The 25,323-nt window shown below is 37.7% G+C and overlaps 1 protein-coding gene across 3 annotated transcripts; it reads left to right on the top strand.

Moving 5' to 3' along the window:
• Positions 1-233: 233 nt before the first annotated feature.
• ccdc126 (coiled-coil domain containing 126) lies at positions 234-6,356 on the top strand. 3 transcript variants are annotated; one of them, XM_034301712.2, is made up of 5 exons: positions 234-374; positions 1,643-1,871; positions 2,003-2,098; positions 2,750-3,383; positions 5,436-6,356. In XM_034301712.2, exons 4-5 carry the CDS (start codon positions 3,146-3,148, stop codon positions 5,639-5,641), a joined length of 444 nt encoding a protein of 147 aa, XP_034157603.1. In that variant the 5' UTR covers positions 234-374; positions 1,643-1,871; positions 2,003-2,098; positions 2,750-3,145; the 3' UTR covers positions 5,642-6,356. The 3 variants fall into 3 exon arrangements, with proteins under 3 accessions (XP_034157603.1, XP_026784223.1, XP_034157604.1); XM_034301713.2 differs by lacking the exon at positions 2,003-2,098 and adding an exon at positions 1,396-1,538 and having other exon boundaries at positions 270-374; XM_026928422.3 differs by lacking the exon at positions 2,003-2,098.
• Positions 6,357-25,323: the final 18,967 nt, after the last annotated feature.

Genomic DNA, 25,323 nt, shown 5'->3' with positions numbered 1-25,323 from the left:
GTGCAACGGTATATTTGTACAATTTTATGTTTTATAAATATAACTCTTTGCATCAAATCTCATGTATACACTCACCAAGCATTTGTAGCTAGCAAGACTTTTAATGAGGATGAACTGAGCATTAGAGCAGGAAAATCAATTCCCTAATCCGTGTATCATGAAATAGCACTGTACCCGTAATTAGACTTTGTAAAACTACGCTTTAGAAGTTCTGCAATAAGGGCAAATATCGACACAACACCGTTTCCGTTTGTGAAACTTTTTGCCACATAGCCGCTGAAGGCACCTCTGTTCCTGTGTGGCTTCCCAGCGAGCATAAAGTCCTGGAGACAGCGCTGCTGCTCCTGTGCGCTGAGCTGGGCGGCTGGATCACGGTAACAACACCCACATAACCACACGAACTGCATACAATTAACAAAATGCACTTTTAACGAGCTGTGAAAAAACGAGAAGACCTCTTGATTGTTGTGTCGCTGTTGTCTGCATGGTTAGCTAGTGAGTAGACTACTAGATACCGTTCAAGTTAGCCAGTTAGCTAGCTAGCATGATGCTAAGCGTCAGATTTTAACGTATGAAAGAGTTACCTGCATATACACAAATGGCTTAGAAATGATCTGGGGTGGTTTTTGCTTAATATTGTCACGCTGGATTAATAGAAACACGTCATTTGGCTTATGTGGATTCTACAAGCTGTAAGATCTACCAGTGAGGAGCAGGTTTTGCACAACCCCAGCAAAACAAAAACACAAGTGGTGTGAAGAGCCTGACATCCTAACTGAACGCGATTGTTGTTGTTGACTGAGTTAAAGAAAGCCGAATAGCACAAAACTGGGCAGGACGATCAGTACCTGATAACAGACCTTATTATAAACCAAAAACATCTAAACTCAGAGAAGTCTCTTCAGTTCAGCAGGAAGCTCCAGGATGAAGGAAGTTCACATGAGCTATACTCCATTTCAGTGTCCACAGCATACTTCAAGCACATCAAACTTCTGGCACAACCTTACCTGCTGCTCCACTGCTGTATAACTGCTGACTATAACTGTCCTCACTGGATTCTTATTTAGTACAGGAAAGTATAATATACTATAAAGTCTTATTTGTGAAGCTCAATTACAGATCAGTAATGATCTGCTACTGTTCTTCTCCAAACCCTGTAGCTCAAGGCTATAGATTTATGTACTGGTTAATTTAAGCCTGTCCTCCTTCCTAACATGTAGAAGTTGAGGTTTTAACAGAATTACTGCAGTTGAAATGGCTGAAGTTTCATTAACACCAAATTAAAATCCTTAGCTAATATTTCATCTAACAGCAACCTGGGAAAGACACTAAGATACAGCAACAGTTCAAATCTAACATGTATGAATTTTTCTTTTTTTTTTTTTTTTGTCACAGAGGTGGAAATCACAACCCAGCAATACCAGTAATCATGAGTACACTCATGCCATATTAATTAGGAACTATACTATACTAATACTGGGTAGGGCCCCCTTAGCTCTCAGAACAGCAACAATTCTTCGTGGCATGGATTCTACAAGGTGTTGGAAACATTTCTTTGAGATTTTGGTCCATGTTGACATCACATATTCGCTGCAGATTTGCCATTCATACTGTGAATCTCCTGTTCTACCACATCCCAAAGGTGCAGTATTGGATATGGTGACTGTGGAGGCCACTGAAGTACACTGAACTCACCACTGTGTTCATGGAACCAGATTGAGACGACTTGCGCTTTGTAACGTGGGGCATTATCATGCTGGAAGTAGCCATTATAATGTGGTAAATTGTGGCCATGAAGAGATGTACTTGGTCAGCAACAATACCGATTGGATAATTGTGTGAATGAACAGGTGTTCCTAATAAAGTGTCTGGTGAGTATATTTATTGTATCTTATTGTACACATTTAAATAATGAGCCTAATATTTGAATAGTTGGATTATGTTGATTGAAATAAATTAAAATAAATCTTTACTGATGGGGTCTATTGAATTTATATTATAGTTAAAGGGGTCCCTGGCTGCAAAAATTTTGAGAACTCCTGTTACAGATGATGCAGCAAGCCTCAGTAGTCACTAATAAGACATCAACTCCTAAGTGGTCAGTGCAAAGTGACACAACACAAGATGTATAATTGTAATTAAAAAGAAGCATAAACAGTTTTTCTCAGCTTTCATTTTTCAGCTAACAACATTCTTTTGGTGTTAAATTAATGTTGTGCTTTTGCTTGTAAAACAAACAAACAAACAAAAAAAAGATGTGCTAAGACCAACCTAACTGATGATGGTTTTTAAGATAAATGTGGTATCTTTAGTCATGCTTGATGTCAACTGTATAGTAAAGGTACAGCTGTCATGAAGCTGAAAGACCATAGTGGTAATGTAAATATTAAGTTGGTAATATGAGCTAGTGTTTTGTGTAGGCTGTTGGGAGCAAATTGGAGAGGTCACTGTGGGGTCAGGCAGAGCAACATGGTCGTATTTCCCTCTGCATAATTAAACTCAGGCCCTCAGTCTGTGATTTATTGCTCGATTAAAACACCAGTTCAGTCACAAAAGATGATGACCACCTGTCTCCATGATAGCCAGCAATGTCTGTACGCAAATTAAAATTTTAAGTGTGTTGCTGCAATTTGTATATTGCCCTTTTTGCTTGAAACTCATGTTATTTAGTCTATACAGTACCTTTTTATGAATTTTGCTTGAATACTAGTGCCAAGTATTGTGCTTTGTATGTATGTTTCTCTCTTAGGCAATTTGTCAAATGGATCAGGCTGAGTATGAGATCCCAGGGCTGATCGACATACCGGAGGTTGGGAGTGGTTCAAACTCTTCCAGCTGCCATTCAGTCTAGTCCCCATCCAGATGCCCTGATATTTCCCTGCTGGATTCAGCAGTGGTCACATTTAGATCTATTTTGGATATCTTTATTACCATCTGTAGTCATGCCCTGATCTACAGCCATTTCCCTCATCTTTATGTCCTGCTTTTCTGATTCTGATTTTTGCCGATCATCCCACTAATCCTGAACTCCAACTTGGAGCTCCAGTCCAGACAACACATTTACAGGCTTATCTTTAATTCTGTCATCTCAGTCCATTCCACTGGCCTTGGTGGTGGTAGCCAACGTAGCTGCTGGGCTACAGCAATGCTCGGCTGTCTGCTGCGAGGTAGGAGCATGTCTCAGAGGCTCAGCGTTTTGCTCCTGCTCTTTGGCCTGGCCTGGTGCCTGCTGCTGTTGCATTACACCTTTACACAGCCACGGCACCAAAGCAGCACCGAACTCCGCCAACAGATCCTGGAGCTGAGCCAGCGCTATGTCAAAGCTCTCAGCGCAGAGAACCATGAACTTGCAAGGCCATACAACCCCTCAATGGCTGGATATGGTAAGGCTTAGGTGCTTCACTGTTAGATGCTTGACTTTTATTGTGACTGGCTTATGAGTTGCCTTAGATAAAAACATATGCCAAATTAGTGTGCAAATGCACATGTGAGAAACAACATTATTTCAGGCTTTTTATTATGTACTTTGTCTGCTGAAAACGTCCTGAAGTACAATGTTTCCAGATTTCAGGTCACCTGTCCTGCTTTGTGTACTACAGCATAATTTAACCTCTGCATTTTTTACTGAGGTTACTCGATGGATTTGTATAAACATAAATTCTGACTTATACACACACTGTCCACTTTATTAGGAACACTTGTAACCTATACATTCATGCAGTTGCCTAATCAGCCAATCATGTTGCAGCAGCACAATGCAACAAAACATGAAGATACAGGTCAAGAGCTTCAGTTAATGTTCACATCAAACATCAGAATGAAGAAAAAGTGTGATCTCTGTGACTTTAACTGTGGCATGGATGTTGGTACGTGAAGGGCTGGTTTGAGTATTTCAGAAGTATTGAGTATTGCTTATCTCCTGGGATTTTCACACACAACAGTCTCTAGAGTTTACACAGAATTGTGCAAAAAACAAAAAACATTGAGTGAGTGACAGTTCTGTGGATGGAAACGCTTTGTTGATAAGAGGTCAGAGTAAAATGGTGAGATTGGTTCAAGCTGCCAGAAAGGATATAGTAAATCAAATAACCACTCTTTGCAACTGTCTCAGTTGCATCTCAGTATGCACAAAACATCAAACCATGAGGTGGATGAGCTACAGCAGCAGAAGACCACATCAGATTCCACTCCTGTCAGCCAAGAACAGGAATCTGAGGCTATCATGGGCACAGACTCTGGAAAAAGACTAGGTGATTTTTTTTTTTCTAATCTTCAACTGTCCAGTTTGGGTGAGTCTGTGCCCATGATTGCCTCAGATTCCAATCTGGCCATTTTCCTCAAAGCGTTTCCACCCACAGAGCTGTCAGTCACTCAGTGTTTTTTGTTTTTTGCACCATTCTGTGTAAACTCTAGAGACTGTTGTGTGTGAAAATCCCAGGAGATGAGCAATACTCAATACTTCTGAAATACTCAACCCAGCCCATCTGCCACCAACAACCATGCCACGGTTAAAGTCACAGAGATCACACTTTTTCCCCCCACTCATGTATAATGTGAACATTAACTGAAGCTCTTGACCTGTATCTACATGATTTTTGTAAAAAAAAATTTTAATTTTATTATTTGTTTTTTTTTTTTTTTTTTTTTTTTGCATTGTGCTGTTGCCACGTGATTGGCTAATTAGATAACTGAATGAATGTATAGGTGTACAGGTGTTCCTAATAAAGTGGATCGTGAGTGTATATTGGTCAAAAAATGGGAATAAGGTTCTTCTTTGGAATTAGGACTATTGGACACAGTGTTAATTTACTGCAACTGTAAATACAGTCAGTGGAAGGGGGCCACTGTTGCACCAATACTGACCAAATCATTTTTGTATGGTGAACCATTCTCAGCAGTGCTATGACACTGAATGATACTGCAGTGGCAGTTTAATGGCTGTAGTGGTGACAGTAGGAGTGTAACAGTTACAGCATAATTACGGGGATTTCTATATACCTTACTGTCACTGTTGGATTGAGAAATAGTGCTTCAGCCAAAAAAATTTCACCCAACAGCAGTCCCGTTGTCTAAAACTGTTCACTGCTGGAGGGCTAAAGGATAGCTGACACATTGTGCATGAAAAAGAATGAGCTATGGTCTCTAACTACACTTACAAAGTAGATGTGTCTAATAAAGCATCAAATAAGTGTACACAGTGTTTTAAAACTCCAGCATTGCTGCTGCACCTGATACATTTGTGAAGTCAACCTGTATGGTAAGCTTAGAGTAGTAGAGTGCAGCCAGGCAAAGAACTTGTAACTGATTTTAATCAGTCATTGTTCTGAGGACATCAAAACAGAGATGCATCAATTCAGTGATGTGATTAATTACTTAATTTTCTTGAGTTTAAATATTAATTTCTCTATTAAATATTTTGTCCCCTTATACCCTAGCTGATCTGAAAAGGACCATTGCCGTGCTATTGGATGACATCTTGGACCGTTTGGTGAAGCTGGAGAATAGGCTGGATGCTACAGTGAACACATCAGTTCACAGCCCTTCTCACATGACAGGGACTGTCATGCACAGATCCACTAAACAGAACGAATCAGGCACAAACGCTCACAGCAATCAGCTGCCGCCCCAACCACTGACGTAATCTGGGAGCTAGTGGCTGATGGGTGGCACCATTGACACTGTGGTTGCACCATGACTCCAAGACTGATATATTTTGTGTGTGCGTGTGCGTGTGTGTGTGTGTGTATATACATATAAATATTTCTATTAGGGATGTAACCAAGTATCAATACTTTATTCGGATTGAACTGAAAATGTGTCCTAAATGAAATACAGATCCAAATAGTAGGCAGAGTATTTTTTTTGTTTGTTTGTTTGTTTTTGTTTTGTTTTTAAGAAAGCTGGCCAAATTGCTTTAGACTAGGTGTATGCATTTGGACGGTGACTGGCCCAGAATGTTCAGGCATCGGAAAAGTTAGACACTTTTCATTTCTTTTTCTCAGTCTTTTCACAGGAAGCAAGTTAACAGTGCATTTCTGATTTGAAATACACAGCCATTATACAAGGGACCTGACAACCCTAGAACCCTAGAAATGACCTAGAAGTTCATTTACGTGACACTGAATAGTGGAGCTTCTATTATATTTTACCCAACTCCAAACTGGAAATAAATTTGATAAAATATTATTAGATGGCTATTATTGTTAAATGTAAATAACAGTTTCATGATTTGGGAAAGAGGTCACTGCTTTGAAACAGCTTGCTTACTCAGCCACATTAGATAAAAGATAGAAACTCATTAGAAAGCTTCTACAGGGTGCGTAATGCAGGAGTTGAATAAAGTTATGTTCTGCAAATTGCTATTTGTTAGAATTTGTGAATGAAAAATGAATTCTTTTTCCAGCAGCCCTGTATTTTCAGTGTTTCCAGGGCTTTGTGATAGGGTTAACATAAAAAAAACCTTTTATTTTAATGCTCTTATGCATTGCAATGCTGACGCATGATTGGTTTATTGGATAATTGCACGAATGAGTAGGGGCACAGTTATTCCTATTAAAGTGGTCGGTGAGTGTGTATATGATGTTGGAATAAGCAAATGTTGTTGCATAGAAGAGGAAAAATCTTTCCAGGATAGTCCAGATCAGTCAATCAGCAGAACTGTGTAAAAGGATTGCTTTACAATAGCTGCATCATTGCATGTTATTGTTAATAGAATTTGTGCACTTATATTCTTATATTCACTTATATTCAGCAAGAAAAGCACATGCGCAAATCAAGCAAATTTTATATGTTGGATTAATGAAGTCCTGATGCACATGTGAGACAACAGTGTTCACTGGGAACTAGTTCACTTTTATAATATAAAACTGAGTCCATTTTGGCAGAAAAATATGTAGCAGGGTATAGACATAGTTTGTGGTTAGACTTACTAAATCTTTAATTAATCCTATTCATGAATTGCCAAAACTAGGCCACAAATGCCTCCCCTCTGTAATTGTGGGACCAAATATTGACAGGTCCTGCTTGGAGCTTTAGGGTTTCTCAGTGCTGAAGCACTCCTCATGCCATGTTGGCTGTCGATGTAATAAAACAAGTGCCAATATCAGTCATACCAAGTCTTGATGTGTTCTCTTTGCTTAATCGAAACTAGTATTTTCAAAGTGACCGACTTAGAGATTGCTAGATTTTACAAATATTTATTTGTCAGATGCTTTTACTCAAGGAGGCATGGTGATGCAGCAGATAGTGCTGCCAACTTACAGCTCCAGCATCCTGGATTGCATCCTGAGCTCAGGTTGTCTATGCAGGGGCTTTTGTGCCTGATCTCCCCGTGTCTTCCCTGTGTATTCCTGCCTTACGCCCAGTGTTCCTGGGATAGGCTCCAGATCCACTGTGACCCTGATTGGGATAAAGAGGTTACTGAAAGTGAGTGAGTGAGTGCTTTTGTCCAAAGTGACAACAAACAAAATTCAATTCAAGCACAAAGCTGAGCAGATTTTGGCTGATCAGTCTGACCCAGCAAGGACCCAGCACTTTCTTGCAGTCCTGGGATATGTACTTAGAACCTTCCATTCACTGTTCCTTCTGTCAAAAAAGGTGGAAAGATTTTGAAAAGTACATCTGCAGTGCAGTTAGATATGTTTTGTAAGGAATTAAATATTATTTCCTGAAATAGGGGCACTGAATACAAAAGTGCTTTTCCCATCATATAATGCTTGTTTTTATTTTGAACTGCATTAATATAGAAATAAGTACAAATGTTGTTTCAAATTCACTGGCAGACTCTACAATAATGAGCGATAATGAAATGATAGTATGTTGTTCTTCTTTCAGCTGCTCCTGTTAGGGGTCACCACAGCGGATCACTGGTCTGCATATTTGATTTGGCAAAGGTTCTATGCCGGATGCCCTTCCTGATGCAACCCTCCCCAGTTTTATCTGGGCTTGGGACTGGCACTGGAAGTGGCTGGGGGTTGGATCCCTGGTCCAGAATTGAACCCGGGCCGTGGCGGTGAGGGCGCCAAGGCCTAACCACTAGTCCTCCAGGGACCAATGAAATGATAGTATACTAATGCAAAAAATTATAATGCTACCATGACCCTGACCAGGATAAAGCGGTACTGAAGAGGGATAACTTGGCTCACCTTTAAACACTGCTTCAGAAATATTGCGAGTAAAATATTAAATGTTAGATTTTTTAATTGTTCAGTGGAATATTAACAACAAAGGCATAGTTTGCATCTCATTACTAAGAGTACTATTTATTTTGGTGGACACTGTAGAACAATAATGCTTTATCTGGTGAATTGATCTCATTATCATCACACATGCTTAGGTGGTTCTGAATTTGTCTTTAATTAAAAATCAAACCTTATTTTATTTGGATTCTTTAAGAACTAGCTCATAAATCCCTGCAAATAGTAACACCAATTGCATGTTAAAGAAATTATGTATTAGTTGGTTGTTTTAAATTAACGTTAGGAGCTATCTAAGGTCATGTTTAGAGAGATTGTCCTAAAGTGGCTCATCAAAACCTATCAAGTTTGTGAATACACCAGTTTGCTTTGGCCAGTATTGAATTTGTATATCATGAAACCTTTTATCATATTATATTTTTAAAATGAATACAAAATTAAACTTAAAAATATCTTTGTGTAACACTTGATAAATGAAACACCACACCTCACTAGAAATTTTAAAGGTCTCACAACATTCAACACATTCTAGTAACAGCACAGTAATCATTTGGATTTTTTAACAGGCATTCTTCAGTATCAAGTTGACATTTTCAAAATGATTCACACAGCACAACAGTGCTGTTTATGGACCAAACTGTACATGTGTTTTTCATCTCTTTGACCAAAAAATGCACTCAGTGGATACAGCTTTCAGAATTTTTGTGTATGTTTTTGTCCTAGCTCTATCATGGTCAAAACTATTTATTTGTCTAGTCCAGTTTGAAAGTGTTTGCATACGTTGTTTCAAAACTGATTACACTCAAGTTCAAACCATAAAGGATTGGAGTTTGGATGCCAAGAGAAATTAGATACAAGTTAGATGAGGAATAAATACTATACTGGACAACAATCAAAATGGAATTGTTCTAGAGACCAAGAGACAGGGCAACAGTAAACTCACTGTATGTGCAGCCATTTGTATGCTTGACTGCTGAAACAAACATCCTAAATTGGACTGTACAATACAGAATATTGTTTTTAATTTTCATATGACTTCTCTAGAGGGCTAAAGCTTGAGGTAAAGAAACAGGCCAAACATGTAGATCATTTGTAGCTGCATTAGTTTACAAAGCGTTTCACAGTGTACCCCTTGCAGTCATGCACTGATTTTCTGTCCATTCAGTCACGTTTCCTCCCACCTTATTCACCAATCTTTAACCACACAGAAGAACTGCAAAGGTTATGATCATTGTTCAGCTGATGTCCTTCCTGGATGATAAATTCCTGCTTTTAACATGCAAAGAGTTTTCCATGTGTATAGCAGTAGAGGTGATATTGTGATGATGGGAATGTGGCCAAATGAAGAAGACAGTAAATTCTGGCAGTAAATGTATGTTACTGTGGTTCTATGAACCCCACGTAGTGCAAATGCTGAGTCCATCAACAAAGTCATAAAGATATGTACGATGCAGTATGCAGTAAATAGAGCTGTCAAACAGCTATCTTTCCATGATACCTTCTTGCTGGGTTGGTGCTGGCTCCAAATGATGAGGAAGCCTGGCAGTTATCTGGGTATTCAACAACAGTTTTATGTGTAACTAGCATGTCTGTTTTGCTCTTCTTAATCATCAGGGGCATTGAGAGTCACCTGAATAATGGGTACCACAACCATAGGACTAATTGGAAAGATGCTCAAGAGATGACCGACCCCTGCACTAACCCGGTAGAGGTGAACCTTGTTAACAAGGAGCAATTTTGGGTCCAGAACATTTTGATTGGTGTGGCCAAAGTGAGACAGTGCGCTAGTGTGTGGTGGCCATAGCAAAGCAAGACTTAATGCCAGATTATCTAAATGTGCAAATGCTATAATTTGACATGTTGCATGTTTCAGCCTATGCTCATTTCAGTATTAAAATTAGAACCTGTTTTTAGGTTTATAGTGTAAGTTTTTAAATAATAGTATATAGTATTAGAATCCCTATTGTTTTCCTAAGGATTATTATTATTATTATTATTATTATTATTATTATTATTATTATTCAAGGTTTTGGGGACTTTTGGGGCCCTTAACATGCTCAAAAATTCATGAAATGCCATGTAGCCATACATGCCCATGCCATAACACTGCCTCCACCATGTTTGACACATGATGTGGTATACTTTGGATCATGAGCTGTTCCTTTCTTTTGCCATACTTTTCTCTTCCCATCATTCTGGTACAAGTTAATCTTGGTTTCATCAGTCCAAAGAATCTTATTCCAGAACATGGGAGGCTTTTTTTAGATGTTTTCTGGCAAAGTCTAATCTGGTTTTTCTGTTCTTGAATGTTCCCAGTGGTTTGCACCTTGTTGTAAACCCTCTGTATTTACATTCATGAAGGCGTCTCTTGATTGTAGATTTTGACAATGATACGCCTACCTTCTCCAGAGTATTCTTGACTTCTGTTGATGTTGTGAAGGGGTTTTTCGTCACAAAGGAAAGGATTCTGCAATCATCCACTTTAGTTGTCTTCCATGGTCTTCCAGGCCTTTTGGTGTTGTTGAGCTCACCACTGCTTTCTTTCCTTTTAAAAATGTACCCAACTGTTGATTTGGCCACACCTAAGGATTTTGCTCTCTCTCTTACAGATTTATGTTCTTTTTTCAGGCTAATGATGGCCTCCTTCACTTGCATTGAGATCTCCTTGGACTTCATATTGGTGGCTCTATTCGAACAGCTGCCAAATGCCAACTCAATACCTGATATCAACTCCAGACCTTTTATCTGCTTCATTTGTCTTGAGGTGATGAGGTCCAGGTGACCGCACCTGGTCAATTAACTTCTTATCAGTCAATTGTCCAAATACCTTTGAGCCCCTGAAAATGGAAGTACTTTGCTTAAATTGCCAGAATTCCTAAATGGTAAATGCCATGTTTTTGTGGAACCTCTTAAAATAAAGCTGAAAGTCTACACTTCCATCACATCTAGATTGTTTTATTTCAGATCCATTGTGGTGGTGTATAAAAGCAAAATCACAAAAACTCTGTCATTGTCCAAATACTTCTGGACCTAACTGTATATGTGTGTGTGTGTGTGTGTTTGTGTGTATAAAGTATGATAAAGTCACAACACTTCAAATTAATTTTGCAAAAATGCTGCCTGACACAATTCATAAATTAATATATGACCTTTTGATCTTAAAATTAGACATGCTGTATATTTTTTTTCCAACACAATATTTAAATTTTTTTTAATATGCAAAACTTGGGTGTTGATGGTAATGAAAAATATACACTTGCATATCTACTATTCTGTTTATACTCGCCTCTATTTTGTCACCTCTGGTGGGTTTAATAAATGCTGTTGGAAAGTGCAGGAATATGAATGATCACGTTTTACGCATGAGTCCACTAGAGGGAGTATTGTGATGTTTAATGAAAATGCTAAACCCTTCTTCCCTTCTGGGTTTGTAATAATTAATTTGAAACGACAAATACACCTGTTTCTAACAAACGTAAACATGCATGAGCAGTGAGCAGTGCTTAGCACTGAGAATAAATGAACTTTGCCTATAATAAAGATTATTTTCTGTAAAGAGTAGCCAGAAATGCTGGATGAACTGTAGATCAGAAAGACCAAGACAAGCTCTATTTGTATGATCTAAAATAAATTTCCAGATTGAACTTAAAGAGAACTAACTGGGCTTGTAGAACTACATAATTTCAGTGTGTATAACTGGTTGTCATGTCTTTACAGGCCTCCTTGAAAGAGATTGTGTACAGACTCTTACCAAAAACTGGGAGACATCTCCCAACATAGTCTATGACCAACACATGGGCCACTCACTAGGATTCACATTTGTTTACTCTGAATGCATGGATGATGGTAAAGAGGCAAAAGCCATACAATGCCTTGTATAAGCAAATATACTTGCTAAAAGTATGCTCAAGTCTTATTAATTATACAGTTGATAACTTTACCTGGATGTTGTAGACTTACAACTAAAACACTAATGAAATCAAAAATGACCCTGATGCTTATACTGAAGATCTTTACATCACAGTTAGGACTGCTTGACTCTGTGGTATATAATTGTAGAAGAGTAATGATTTACAGTCGCTTATGAAAGTATTGGAAAGGCTATGCCAATTCTATTCTTTTTTTTTTTTTTTTTTTTTTTGCTATACACGTAACAAAAACAAAACAAAAACAAAAGAATTGGCCTTGCCATTCCAGTACTTTTGGAGGGGACTGTATATTTTTTCTATTTTCATATCAAACCATTTTCTTTTGAGCTTACATTGTTCACATTGAATTCACTTTTTCTGTAATTTGTCTCCAGACTTTTCAGGTGCTGCTAAATAATATATACTCACCATCCACTTTAAAAGGATCATCTGTACACCTGCTCATTCATTGCGGCTAGCCAATCATGTGGCAGCATGATTTTGTTTTTTACACCACTCTGTGTAAACTCTAGAGACTGTTGTGTGAGAAATTCCAGGAGAGCAGCAGTTTCTGAAATACACAAACCAGCCCATCCAGTACCAACAACCATGCCATGGTTAAAGTCACAGAGATCACACTTTTTCTTCATTCTGATGTTTGCTGTGAACATTAACTGAAGCTCTTGACCTGTATCTGATTTTATGCATTGTGCTGCTGCCACGTGATTGGCTGATTAGATAACTGCATGAATGAGCAGGTGCTCGTATTAAAGTGGACAGTGAGTGTATATTTTTTATTCGTCATTTCAGCGCTGTGAGCTTTGCCTTTTATGGAGTTTTGTGGGCGTCACCAAATGCAAATCAGCTGTAACCAAGCACGTGCCTAGTAATTAACGGGCCATTGGCATTCATCGACATATGCATGTGAGTACAAAGAAAACCAATGTTTCCAAAACTTTTGTAAATCCAGCAGAAATCTTTTTTTCAGTTTGGCTCACGCAAAAACATTTACATGCAACTTTACTAAAAGATTGATAAATGAGTGCGGTTGAATTCTTTAATCAGAAGTTGTTGATTAATTTCCTATAACAGCACAGCTGTCAGTAGTTACAACTGATAGGGTATAATATAGATGACAGATTTTATGTTAATGCACCTTTTCTAATACGTTATCATTTCCATAGTACCAGTTCATTCTGTGCATGAGAACAGATGGTATAGTACCAGTATACTCGTTGATATGGTGACATTTTCTTTTAGGAGAAATGTAACATTTCATGGAAGGAGTCTCAAGTGTAGGTGCTTTGTAAAAGTCAGTAGGTTTCCTGACACGGAATTTAGTTCCTGTTATTTATTATGTTATAATAGCTATATACATTCTATCTCTTTTTTCTCTCTCTTGAAATTAATGAGAAAAACACAGCTTGTTGTGTTACTGATAAACAGGAAAGCATAAACTCCTCTGTCCTGAAGACTCGAGTCCTGAGGTCCTTCCATAACATTAAATAGTTAAAAAGTGCAATGTGTCATTCATTAATACATTAAAATTTGTAATCGTTGGCAATTCGCTGTGGTATATGGGGAATACTATCTTTGACATATAAACTCAAAAACTACTCAAAATACTTTGTTATAAAGTTTGTTAGCAGCTGCAGTTAAAATCAGAGTTGCAAGTGAAAGGTGGGTACTACAGCACCCTCAGCTTCACAACTTCTCATGACCTTGGAAGAATATGCTGTTTTTAACCACTATTATAACTGTTATGAGTAATGGGTAAAGTTGAATTTTTCTTAGCTGAAAGTTTTATTTTAAGTGTGTCTTTGTGTGGTGATGTGCTAGTAGGCTGCAGTAACACTTGTTTTCATGTTGCAGGAATGGAGGAGGCAGGAGCAGCAGCAGTGGACAAAGGCAAGACTTATTATGATCATGGCTATGATGGGTACAACAGATACCATGAGTATGACTATAGATACAGGTAAAAACTTGCTATATGGTTAAATAATTGAAATTTAGTTACCACTGTAAAGACAGCTTTATCAGTTTAATGGGTAAGATGCTCATCACAAATGATGCAATAATAAACATCTCAGATAAAAGCAGCACTGATCCAGATGTAGTAATGCACATACTCATACTCCGAAAGTAAGAGAGCGCCATCTTGTGCAACTAGCCAAATTCACACCTGAACTTGAGATCTAACTGACACCATACTCACCAATATCCATTCAGCTAGTACATGAATAGCTGACAAGCTGCCAGGTAACATCCTAACCTAATAATCTTTGCACAGACGCCTTGTGCTGCTAGTTAGTTTTTTTATCCATGCTAATAAAGGATTGTTTTGCAAATATGATTTTGTTTGGTTTTGTTTAATAATATGATGATGAGCAAAAAAATAAATAAATAAAACTCAGCTATAGAAATATGACTACCAGTCTTTAATTATGACTGCTGAGTGATTGTACCAATGGTTGATTATGACAATTTTTGTTATTTTTTTATAGATCTCTTTCAAGATCTTGTTTTTTACAGCCAACGTAAATATGAATGACAACTCAAGATAAGCATGTATAAAAATGTGAGGCTACATTAATATTCCTCAAAGTCTATGACTGTATTTTCTCAGACATCTACATTGAAAATCTGTGTGCAGCTGATGTCTGGTTGTTTGTTCCTTTCTGCAGGATGATATTATGATTATGAACCCTTATTTTCATCAGCCTGGTTGGTCTGTCTGTCTGTCTGCTGTCTTTCTTTCTTTGTTCTTCAACAAATGGAATGTAGTTATTAAGTTCAGTAAATATGCTCACAGACACTTCTGCAGATTGCAGTTAAGTATCAGCCATACCATCCACCAATATACAGTCATGTGAAAAAATTAGGACACCCCATGAAAGCCTGTGTTTTGTTTTGTTTTTTTAACATAGTTAAAAAAGTTGGGAAATTCAGGTAATATAACTAAACAAATAAAAAAAGAAAGGTCTTTTTAAAATGATCTGCAAAATGTAATTTAAAAAAAAATCCAATTTCTTGTGAAGAAAAAGTAAGGACATGCCCACATTTATTTGCACATAAATGGCTAAAATTACCTACAGGTGTATCACATCAGGTGCAAATTATTAGAACATCATTACAGAGCATTTTGAAGGAGGCTTGCCTTATTTAAAGCTCAGACATTTAGTTTGGTTTGCTCTTAATTGTTGAAGTGAGAGGTAAATGCACCCCAAGAGCAGACCACAAGATGCTTAAAGAAGTCTCCAAAAACCGTAAAATATCATGGGACCTACAGCAAGCTCTTGCTACAGTTGATGTCAAAGTACATGAATCTACAATCAGAAAGAGACTGCACAACTTTAATTATCATGGGAGGTGTGCAAGGAGGAAACCTTTGCTGTCTAAGAGAAACACGAGGGCAAGACTGAAGTTTGCCGAAGAACACATAGACAAACGTCTATGTCTAAAATTGAATTATTTGGACGCCGTAACACAGGGCATTTTTGGCGTAAACCAGATAGAGCATTTCAGCAGAAGAACCTCGTACCAACTATGAAACATGGAGGTGGAAGTGCTATGGTTTGGGGAAGCTTTGCTGCAGCAGGACCTGGCCAGATCACCATCATAGAATCCAGTATGGATTCTACATTGTATCAGAAGGTGCTTGAGGAACATGTGAGACCATCTGTCAAAATTTTTTTTGACATACCAGTAAATCCACCAAGGACTGGCTGAAAAGTGAAAAATGGAGAGTTATGGAAAGGCCAAGTCAAAGCCCAGATCTAAATCCTATTGAGATCCTGTGGGGGATTTGAAACGGACTGTGCGTGCAAGAAACCCCTCAAACATCACACAGCTGAAAGAATTCTACATTGAGGAGTGGGGGAAACTTTCTTCCAGTCGATGTCAGAAACTGGTAGAAGGCTACAAGAAACATCTCGTTGAGGTTATTTCAGCCAAAGGGGGAAACGCTAGCTATTAGGGCATAGGGTGTCCTAACTTTTTCCTCAGTTGAAATACTTGTTTTTGTTGATTTCTTTTGTTTAATAAGTGAAAACAAAGTGATTTTTGTTGTTTACATGCAATTGCATCACTTTCATCTACAGGTACAAATTAAAACAAGATCAGAAATTGACATGTTGATATTTCTTAATAAAGAACTGAATATTTAATGGGGTGTCCTAATTTTTTCACATGACTGTACGCTAGGGCTTTTGAGCACGACGTAACCCAAAGTGATCAGTCAAAACAATTTTGTAGTGATGTGCAGTGACCTTCCCTCTGATGCCTAGTACACACTACACGATTACCTTTCGCTGATAAATTGGCAACTACTCCACCAGCTTGGTGAGATAAGAAATAGTAATAATTTGCCTTGTATCTGCAGGATATTTGAGTTGATCAAATTAAGTGAATTGGTTGATAGTTTGTAGAACTGATTCGTGACAAGACAGACACATGTAAACCATATAAAGTTTAATAATAAGAAGAAAGGTACACATTGGGTTTAAATAAGCAAATATTAAGAGCCTATGATTGGATCATTACTGCAGTGAATAATATGTTTCAGCTGGCAACTGTTCTTTTAACCTTAACTGATGCAGTGTGTAGCTTCTCATTTCTTAAACAACCATGGCAGATTATGTATCCCATGGTCGCGGAAAAGGTGTTACTGAAGGGGAAAATTGTTGGCCTGCATCAAGCAAAGAAAACAACTAAGGATATTGCTGAAATCACTGGAACTGGGTTATGAAATGTCCAGTGCATTATTAAAGCCTGGAAGGATAGTGGTGAACCTTCAGCTTTACAGCAGAAATGTAGTGGGAAAAAAAATCTTGAATGATCGTGATCGGAGATCTTTAAAACACTTGGTGATGTCACATCGTAAAAAAATTGACAGGAGAACTCACGGCTATGTTTAATAGTGAAAGTAAGAGCATTTCCACATGCACAATGTGATGAGAACTTACAGGATTGGGACTAAACAGCTGTGTGGCCACAAGAAAGCCATTTGTTAGTGAAACTAATCGGAAAAAATGACTTCAATTTGCTAGGGAGCATAAAGACTGGACTGTGGAGCAATGGAAAAAGGTCATGCGGTCTGATAAAATTAGATAGATTTACTCTATTCAAAAGCAATGGGCGTGTCAGGGTAAGAAGGGAAATGCATGAAGTGATTCACCCGTCATGCATAGTACCTACTGTACAAGCCTCTGGAGGGAGTGTTATGATCTGGGGTTGCATCAGTTGGTCAGGTCGAGGCTCAGCCTTATTGTGTGGCAATAAAATGAAGTCACCTGAGTACCTGAATGTACTGAATGACCAGGTTTTCCCGTCAATTGACTTTTTCTTCCCTGACGGCACAGGCATATTTCAGAATGAAAATGCTAAGATTCATTAGGCTTAACTTGTGAAAGAATCGTTCAGGGAGCATGAGGAATCATTTTCACACAAGAATTGGCCACCACAGAGTCCTGACTTTAACCCCATTGAAAGTGTTTGGAACGTGCTGGAGAAGACTTCACGGAGTGGTTACACTCTCCTGTCCTCAGTGCAAGATCTCAGCCAAAAATTAATGCAACTCTGGATGGAAATAAATGTTGTGAAGTTGCATAAGGTTGTTGAAACAATGTCAGGATGAATGCGTGCCGTAATCAAAGCTAAATGCAGCGCAACAAACTATTAGATTGTGCGACTTTTTTTTGGCCAGGCAGTGTATATACAAATGTAATGAATATAACAGATTGATAAGACAATTCACAGTGGAATGTGAGCTTCCTGGCTTTACATTGATGAGTGGTGCTGTAGATAAGTAGACAGGTCATCCAAAAGGGATGTCCTGGGGTGCAATTTCAATTCCCACCTCCCTAAAGACTATGCTTTGGAGAAAACATTATGTATGTTCATCAGATGACAAGATCATGAAACAGTAGTGTTGTACATTTGTGGAACTATTATAAGTTCTAAGCATGATCTTTCCCTGTGATTTTGAGAAAAACAGAGGGATTACAGTGTCATGGAGCATGCGAACACCACAGTACATAAAAAAAGAGGTAATGAATGTCCTAAGCAATTTTCTAATTTGATATGTTAAAAAGAACATATTTGGTGATATTCTTCTATCCCATTGTACCAAGTTTTTGGAGAGACAGTCTTATCGTTGATGGAAGGCTATTTGGCAAATAACCTCAAGTGACCTTCTATGGGAAAAGGTCTCCCAAATTTGCATTAAGGTCAGAGCCTGCTGGATAAGCAGGTTGTGATGACATGAAAGCTTGGGCACCACAGCATTTTTGGGAGTTTGCTGGCAAAGTTCCTACATCTTTGATATTCTCTGTGATGAACTGTAGAGTGTGAACCACTCAGTGACTAAGTAGTAAGAACAACACTGAGAAACAGTCAATGAAAGTTTGAGAGAAAATCAAATTGATCTGTTCTCATGCACAAAAGTTCTCTGAATCCAGTTTATCACCCATCTATTGGAGGGTAGGAGCAAAATATAACACAATAATATTGGTTCTTTAGTAAATTATTTGGCATGTCATACCCAAATGGTTGTTAGTACGTAATTACATAACTATGTATTTTAAATAAAAATAAACAAGACATGATTCCTGGCAGTGCACAATGTATAATAGCTACGTTTGTTGCTATATGCCATTGGTTTGCAAAATCCTCACTGACCACTTCTACCAACCAATCCTTCTTCCACATTTTCTCTTATTTCTCCTTCTTCTTGTTTTTTTTCCCCACAAAAAAGTCACACACACACATACACACATATACACACACATGATAGACAGGTCTCGCATTTATTTTCATAAGGCATGCTGAAGCTGGCAAAATTTCTAAAAAGCACTACCTAGACAAGCACTACCTAGACAAGGAAGCCCCTCAAAACCCAGAGCAAAACAAGACGGAGACTGGTGAGGGAAGCCACAGTGAGGCCAACAGTCATTCTGAAGGAGTTGCAGAGTACAGTGGCTGAGAGTGGAGTGAAGTTGCACCAGACAACTATTTCAAGAGCTCTACATAATTGAGGACTGTATGGGAGGGTGGCTAGAAAGAAACCATTGCTCAGGAAGAGCCATATGAAAGCATGAGACTGACCCAGTGAAGATTTTTTTTTTTTGGTGTGATGAGACCAAGATTGCGATACTGTATTTGGGCAAGTTTCAAAACATTATGTGTGGTGCAAACTTAACGCAGGCCATAACTCAATTAACACCACCTCTACAGTGAAAAATGATGGTGACGGTATCATGCTCTGAGAACGCTTTTCATCTTCAGAACCGGGCTTCTTGTCAAAACTGAAGGGAGAATGGATGGAGCAAAATATAGTGGGATATTACAAGAGCACCTGCTTAAGCCTACTAAAAACTAAAGCTTGTTAGAAACTTTACCTTTCAGCAGAACAATTGTCCCAAACACAAGGCCAAAGCATTGCAGGAATAGTTAAAAAGAAAAAGGTAATTGTCCTACAGTGGTTAAGTCTAAGACCATATTTGAATCCCTTTGAGAATCTGTGGCACTATTTGAAAATTGCAGTCAACAAACAACATCTAACCAACCTGAAGAACGTGGAGCAAATCTGGCGAAAAACACATCCAAACAACATGCAGAGCTGGGTATATATACACACACACACACACACACACACACACACACACACAACTGTGCAAAAGTCTTAGGCACGCTATTTAATTTTTTTTTTTCGTTTGAAGTAAAGAAAGCAGCATATTATGTATGAGACCAGTTTTCAGACAAAAAACATAATGAAGGCTGCTGGGTTTCACTGCGATAATAAGAAGCAAGTGCGACAGTCAAAGTCTCCAGAAGAATTACGGCTGGTTCTGCAAGATGCTCACCAGCTAATTTCCTTATAAAACTGCACAAATTGTACCTGAGACTACTAATTTCTTTTTTAAAGCAAAGGGTCGTCACACTAAATACTGACTTTGATTCATTTATTACAATTTACAGCTCTTTACAGTATTTTTTTAAAATGTAGAAACATTTAATTTCATTATTTTTGAGGGCATCTTTGCTTTTGAACAGTACCGTACTATCTATCTATCTAACATATATATATATATATATATATTATGGCATTTGGCAGATGCCCTTATCCAGAGCGACTTACAAAAATGCTTTGAAGTCTCTATCAATAAATACATTCTGATACTGGTTTGCTAGGTCACAAACTAAGAATACCATCAGTCCAAAAACTCTGTTGGAGAGCTGATATAGTAACAAGCATTAAGACAATACAAAGTTTTTTTTAAAAGCACTAATTTAAGTACTTCAGGAAGAGGTAAGTCTTTAGACGTCGTTTGAAGACTGCCAGTGACTCAGCTGTTCGGACATCTAGGGGAAGTTCATTCCACCACCTCGGTGCCAGAACAGAGAAGAGTCTTGACGCAGGCCTTCCTTGTACCCTGAGAGATGATGGGATCAGTCGAGCAGTGCTAGAGGATCAGAGGGAGCGTGGTGCAGTGCAATGTGAGAGGAAAAGGACAGTTGATTGTCCATGGTTACCCAAAGGTTTTATATATATATATATATATATATATATATATATATATATATATATATATATATATATACACGCACACACACACACACACACACATACAGGATGTACCAAAAGTCTCCATACATAGAGGAAATTAACACTTTTTAGCAAAACGCAGATAGTCTTTAAGAATGGCTATGACAAAAGAAGAAATGTATTGAAATCATACTCATGGCTGGATAGGGAAGCTGATGCAAAGTTGCCATGGACTTTAACAGAAAACATGACAAGCACATCATACAAGACACTGCTGCCAAACTTATTAACAAATTCAAAAAGACTGGAAGTGTTGCAGACTAACTGAAGAGTGGACATCCACTGATGAAGGCACAACCAACGTGGTTCTGGCAAACATAGTCCCCTATGTATGGAGACACTCTCTCCCTGATCTCCTGTGATTTTCACACACAACAGTCTAGAGTTTACACAAAATGGTGTGGAAAAACATCCTGTGAGCGGACGGTCTGCAGGCTGAAGCATCTTGTTGATGAGAGAGATCAGAGAATGACCAGACTGGTCTGAGCTGACAGGAAGTCTATAGTAACTCAAATAATCACTCTTTACAACCGTGGTGAGCAGACAAGCATATCAGCATGCACAACACATCAAACCTTGATGTGGATGGGCTACAACAGCAGAAGACCACATTGGGCTCTACTCCTGAGACCAGGTGATTTTTTTCTAATCTTCAACTGTCCAGTTTGGGTGAGTCTGTGTCCATAATAGCCTCAGATATGAACATTACTTGAAGCTCTTGACCTGTATCTGCATGATTTTTGCATTGTGCTGCTGCAGAAGGATTGGCTGATTAGGTAACTGCATGATGTGCAAGTGTACGGATGTTCCTAACAAAGTGGATGATGAGTGTAAATATGTATAAGTATGCACACATTAAGATGAACCTGTGATTTGCCATGAAGCTGGAACTACTGTCTGAGATGTGCTACTATATAAAATGATATAAATTTTAATTATACCAATCAGAATAATTATGCCATTGATGTTACACCACAGCACTCTTGAATTATCAATTCTGACTGTGTTGTCGTAGGAAACTGATCATCTTCATCATGGTAACATCACACCACCCCCTCGCTGATTATTTTGCTATAACAGCATGCTCATGTTTTATTCCTTACTTATTAAACTATTTTAAACTATTTTAAAGTCCACCACATAATTAATGCCCATGCCCATGACTGGATACACTACCTCATTCTCATTCAGACTCAGACGTTCAGAAAAAATATGTATAATAAATATACATTTTAAAATCATTTAAATTCTAACAACTAAACTGCGTTACATTTGACATCCAGGAGGAAGCTGCAACTCCTCGCATTAAAGTGATATGACAAACACCCACACACACACAAATGTTTTACACCTTCAGATTTCAACATGCATTCAGCTGTGTTTTGTCAATGCTCTTGAATACTTTGCTGCATACACTGAAATAAAGATGAGCTAATCAGACTCTGACTGAAATACTTATTAGGAGAATTAGCAGTTATAATAACAGTAATGAGATTTTTAACTATTGCATCTTATCAATCAATTCATTTTAATCTGTACACCCTAGATAAACATTAGGTTTAAGCATTAGGTTGTTATTATTTATATGTCAATATTCAACTAGAGGTTTGCGTGGAACGCAGAAATACTGCCATTGTAAATCTTTTATGCCATTATGTGCATATCCAGATCTGGATTTTTCCCCATTTATCTAAAAAACCATCCTGATATAAATTGTAAACACTGACAAAATAATATTTGTGATTTATGTCACCACACAATTTAGTTTACAGAAACGTTTTTTTCATTGGTTCAACAACATTGACGGTTCAACCGATTCAGTCATTAAACAAATATAAAGTAAGTAAACCAAATATACATTCTGGTTTAAATTTTTCATTTCAACTTTATCAAACATGTAAACAGCTGATACTGTTGATCTCAATTCTATTGCATCTGATCATATTCAGTCAGCAAGTCTAAACAGAAATTTATTTAATTTTTATTCAGATAATATATTTATTGTAAATTAATTTATTTTTTAGGGGGTTTGTAAAGCTCCTTAGGACAATAGTACCTGCCTTTACTGGACTCATGTATACTGTTTTTTTGTATGGTAGACAGTCTATAAACATTTTACAATCATGTATACTTCAATTTGAAACAGTTGCAATTACCACCAGACCTATTTTATCTGTTAATTTATTATTACATCTTGTTTGAGAACAGAATGAGATTGAAGTACAAGATGTACAAGGATTTGTTTGAGGTTTCAGGATTGATTACTGCAATGTAAAGAACAGGATATAAGAATAAAGTTTTGCATGGTATTTACATCAAACATTTACATCATTTACATTGCAAAGTATTTGTATCAATACCAATGTTATAGACTGTTGAAAATATATACAGTTAAAAGATGTATAGTGGGTGTTGTGTTTAACCAATATATAAACACACATCAGTAGTTTCATTCTTAAACCACAATCTGATATTTAGTTAGCTTTTATGCACTTAAACTGCAATTGAATTTTTTAAAATTTTATATGTATTCATCACTTTTTAAAAACAAAGTCTGTCACTGCACAGTTACACTTCCACTGAATTCTTCATGCAGTTGTTTGTTATGCTAGATACATATACTGCTCAGAAAAAGGTTAAATGCTCATATTCTCTGTGACCGAGTGGGGAACTTGACATGGTTTGTATAACCTGTTTTGTTTTGTAACATTGATTGTCAAGAGAGCAACTAGAAAGTCTAGATATTTGTTTTTTACAAAGTTTTCACATTATGAAACATGTGATTCTTCCTACAAATGAATGTCCACCCTATAAATTAAATAGCCCCAGTTAATTTTCGTTTCAACATTTGTACCACAGAATAATGTAATAAAATAACTAATAACACATTTAAATTAAGAACTAACATTATTTTACAGTGATCGTTTGTGGTAAATGTTTGCAGTGTGAAAGGATTCTGCCAAATTCAAGTGAATGAACCAGACAATGTCTAAAATTAAACAAGCGAACTTTATTAGGCAGTTAAGTTGTGTCATTGTTGCTTATAAAATGTATTATTTTACTGAATAAGTTAAACAAATAGAAATAGTCTGATCTTAGTCTTTTACACAGTGGACCAGAGTTCAGTGTTAATATGCACCGCCATTTTCTCATTTTAGCCTATGGACCGACTACACTGAAGAACTTCCGAAAAACTGACGAAAATATGGAAAAGATCGACTTAAGGAGACAATTAGTGTAAGGAAATATGCGGATGGATTCCTCCAACTCCTTCTAACTTAAAAATCAAAGTAGACAGGCGCTTTGCGAGCTAGTGAACTTCTCAGCAACATTTCCTTTGATTTGAATCAAACATGGCGCTTGCACAGAAAACATCCATACATCCGAATGATTACACCACTGGGACCCGCATTAGGCGACTAAATCGGGGAGAAATCTTTCATTCCGATCGTTTTCAAATTCAGACACAACAAGCAGTTAGTACGAAAAAAGGCGGTCGACTTACAAATGGGTTTAAGTCCATATTCCTATCGGAAACGCAGGAGACATTATTTCTCTCCACGCCATCGGCAGCCTGTTGCTATAGTCTTACAGTCTATAGACCCTGAACTCTTAGCCCTGACTCTATAAGATTATAAGTACTCTAAACTGACGTTCGAAATTTAAATATATTAATTTAATAATTGTAGGTGAAACCGATTTTTAGGTTTAAAAACTGTTCTTCCTACAAAAATCCCATGTTGAATGCGCGCGCACAAACCAGGAGACAATGCAGCCTATAGAAACTGTCAGATACCGGGCGGAGCAACGTCCATATCTCTCTCTCTCTCTCACACACACACACACACACACACACACACACACACACACACACACACTCACACAACGAGCCACTGGCACAATAGCACTGACTATATAAAAAAGTCGTATTAAATATGTTTTAAAATACACATAGAATAAAACAATTTAAAAAATGAGAATAAACGCACAGCGACGCGCGCAGGTACTGAGGCTTCACTAAATACACATCATGTGTCCACCTTACTGTAAGACAAGACATACTATTTTCCATTAGGAAAATCTGTGGAGAGAAAACTGTATAACGACGTCGTTATAGACTAAACTACTAGAGTAAGAATACTATAACGTCAAAATACAAACTCTTCTATAAGGAGAAAGTCGCCTTTTCTCCCGCCCGGATTCGTATCGAATAGCACCAGAGGCACCAATGAATGAACACTGCTGTGCGCGCCGGTGGGCGTGGCAAGGGGCGAGACGCTCTCTTCTGATTGGGTTTTCATACCAACCAATCGGAGCGCTTCATATGTTTCCCACTTTGTGTGTCTGTGTATGTCAGAGTGAGAGAGTGTGTGAGAGAGAGGGAAATGGGGGTTAATATTAGGTGTGAACTCTGAATTGTTTGGGTGTTTTTTTTTTTTTTTTTTTTAAATTAACTAGCTAATAGAAATCAACAACAAACTAAAAATTAACATTGACAGTAAATATGAAAAGGTCTCTCACAAAAGCATAAAAAATTAGCAACTAACATTAGCCAGTAAACCTAACACCAAAGTCTACAAAGCAGCTGTTATTACAGGGGCAGAGAGAAGAGCAA

The sequence above is a fragment of the Pangasianodon hypophthalmus genome, chromosome 29, assembly GCF_027358585.1.
Source record: "Pangasianodon hypophthalmus isolate fPanHyp1 chromosome 29, fPanHyp1.pri, whole genome shotgun sequence".
Classification (NCBI taxonomy): domain Eukaryota; kingdom Metazoa; phylum Chordata; class Actinopteri; order Siluriformes; family Pangasiidae; genus Pangasianodon; species Pangasianodon hypophthalmus.
This window is presented reverse-complemented; position numbering and strand designations above follow the sequence as displayed.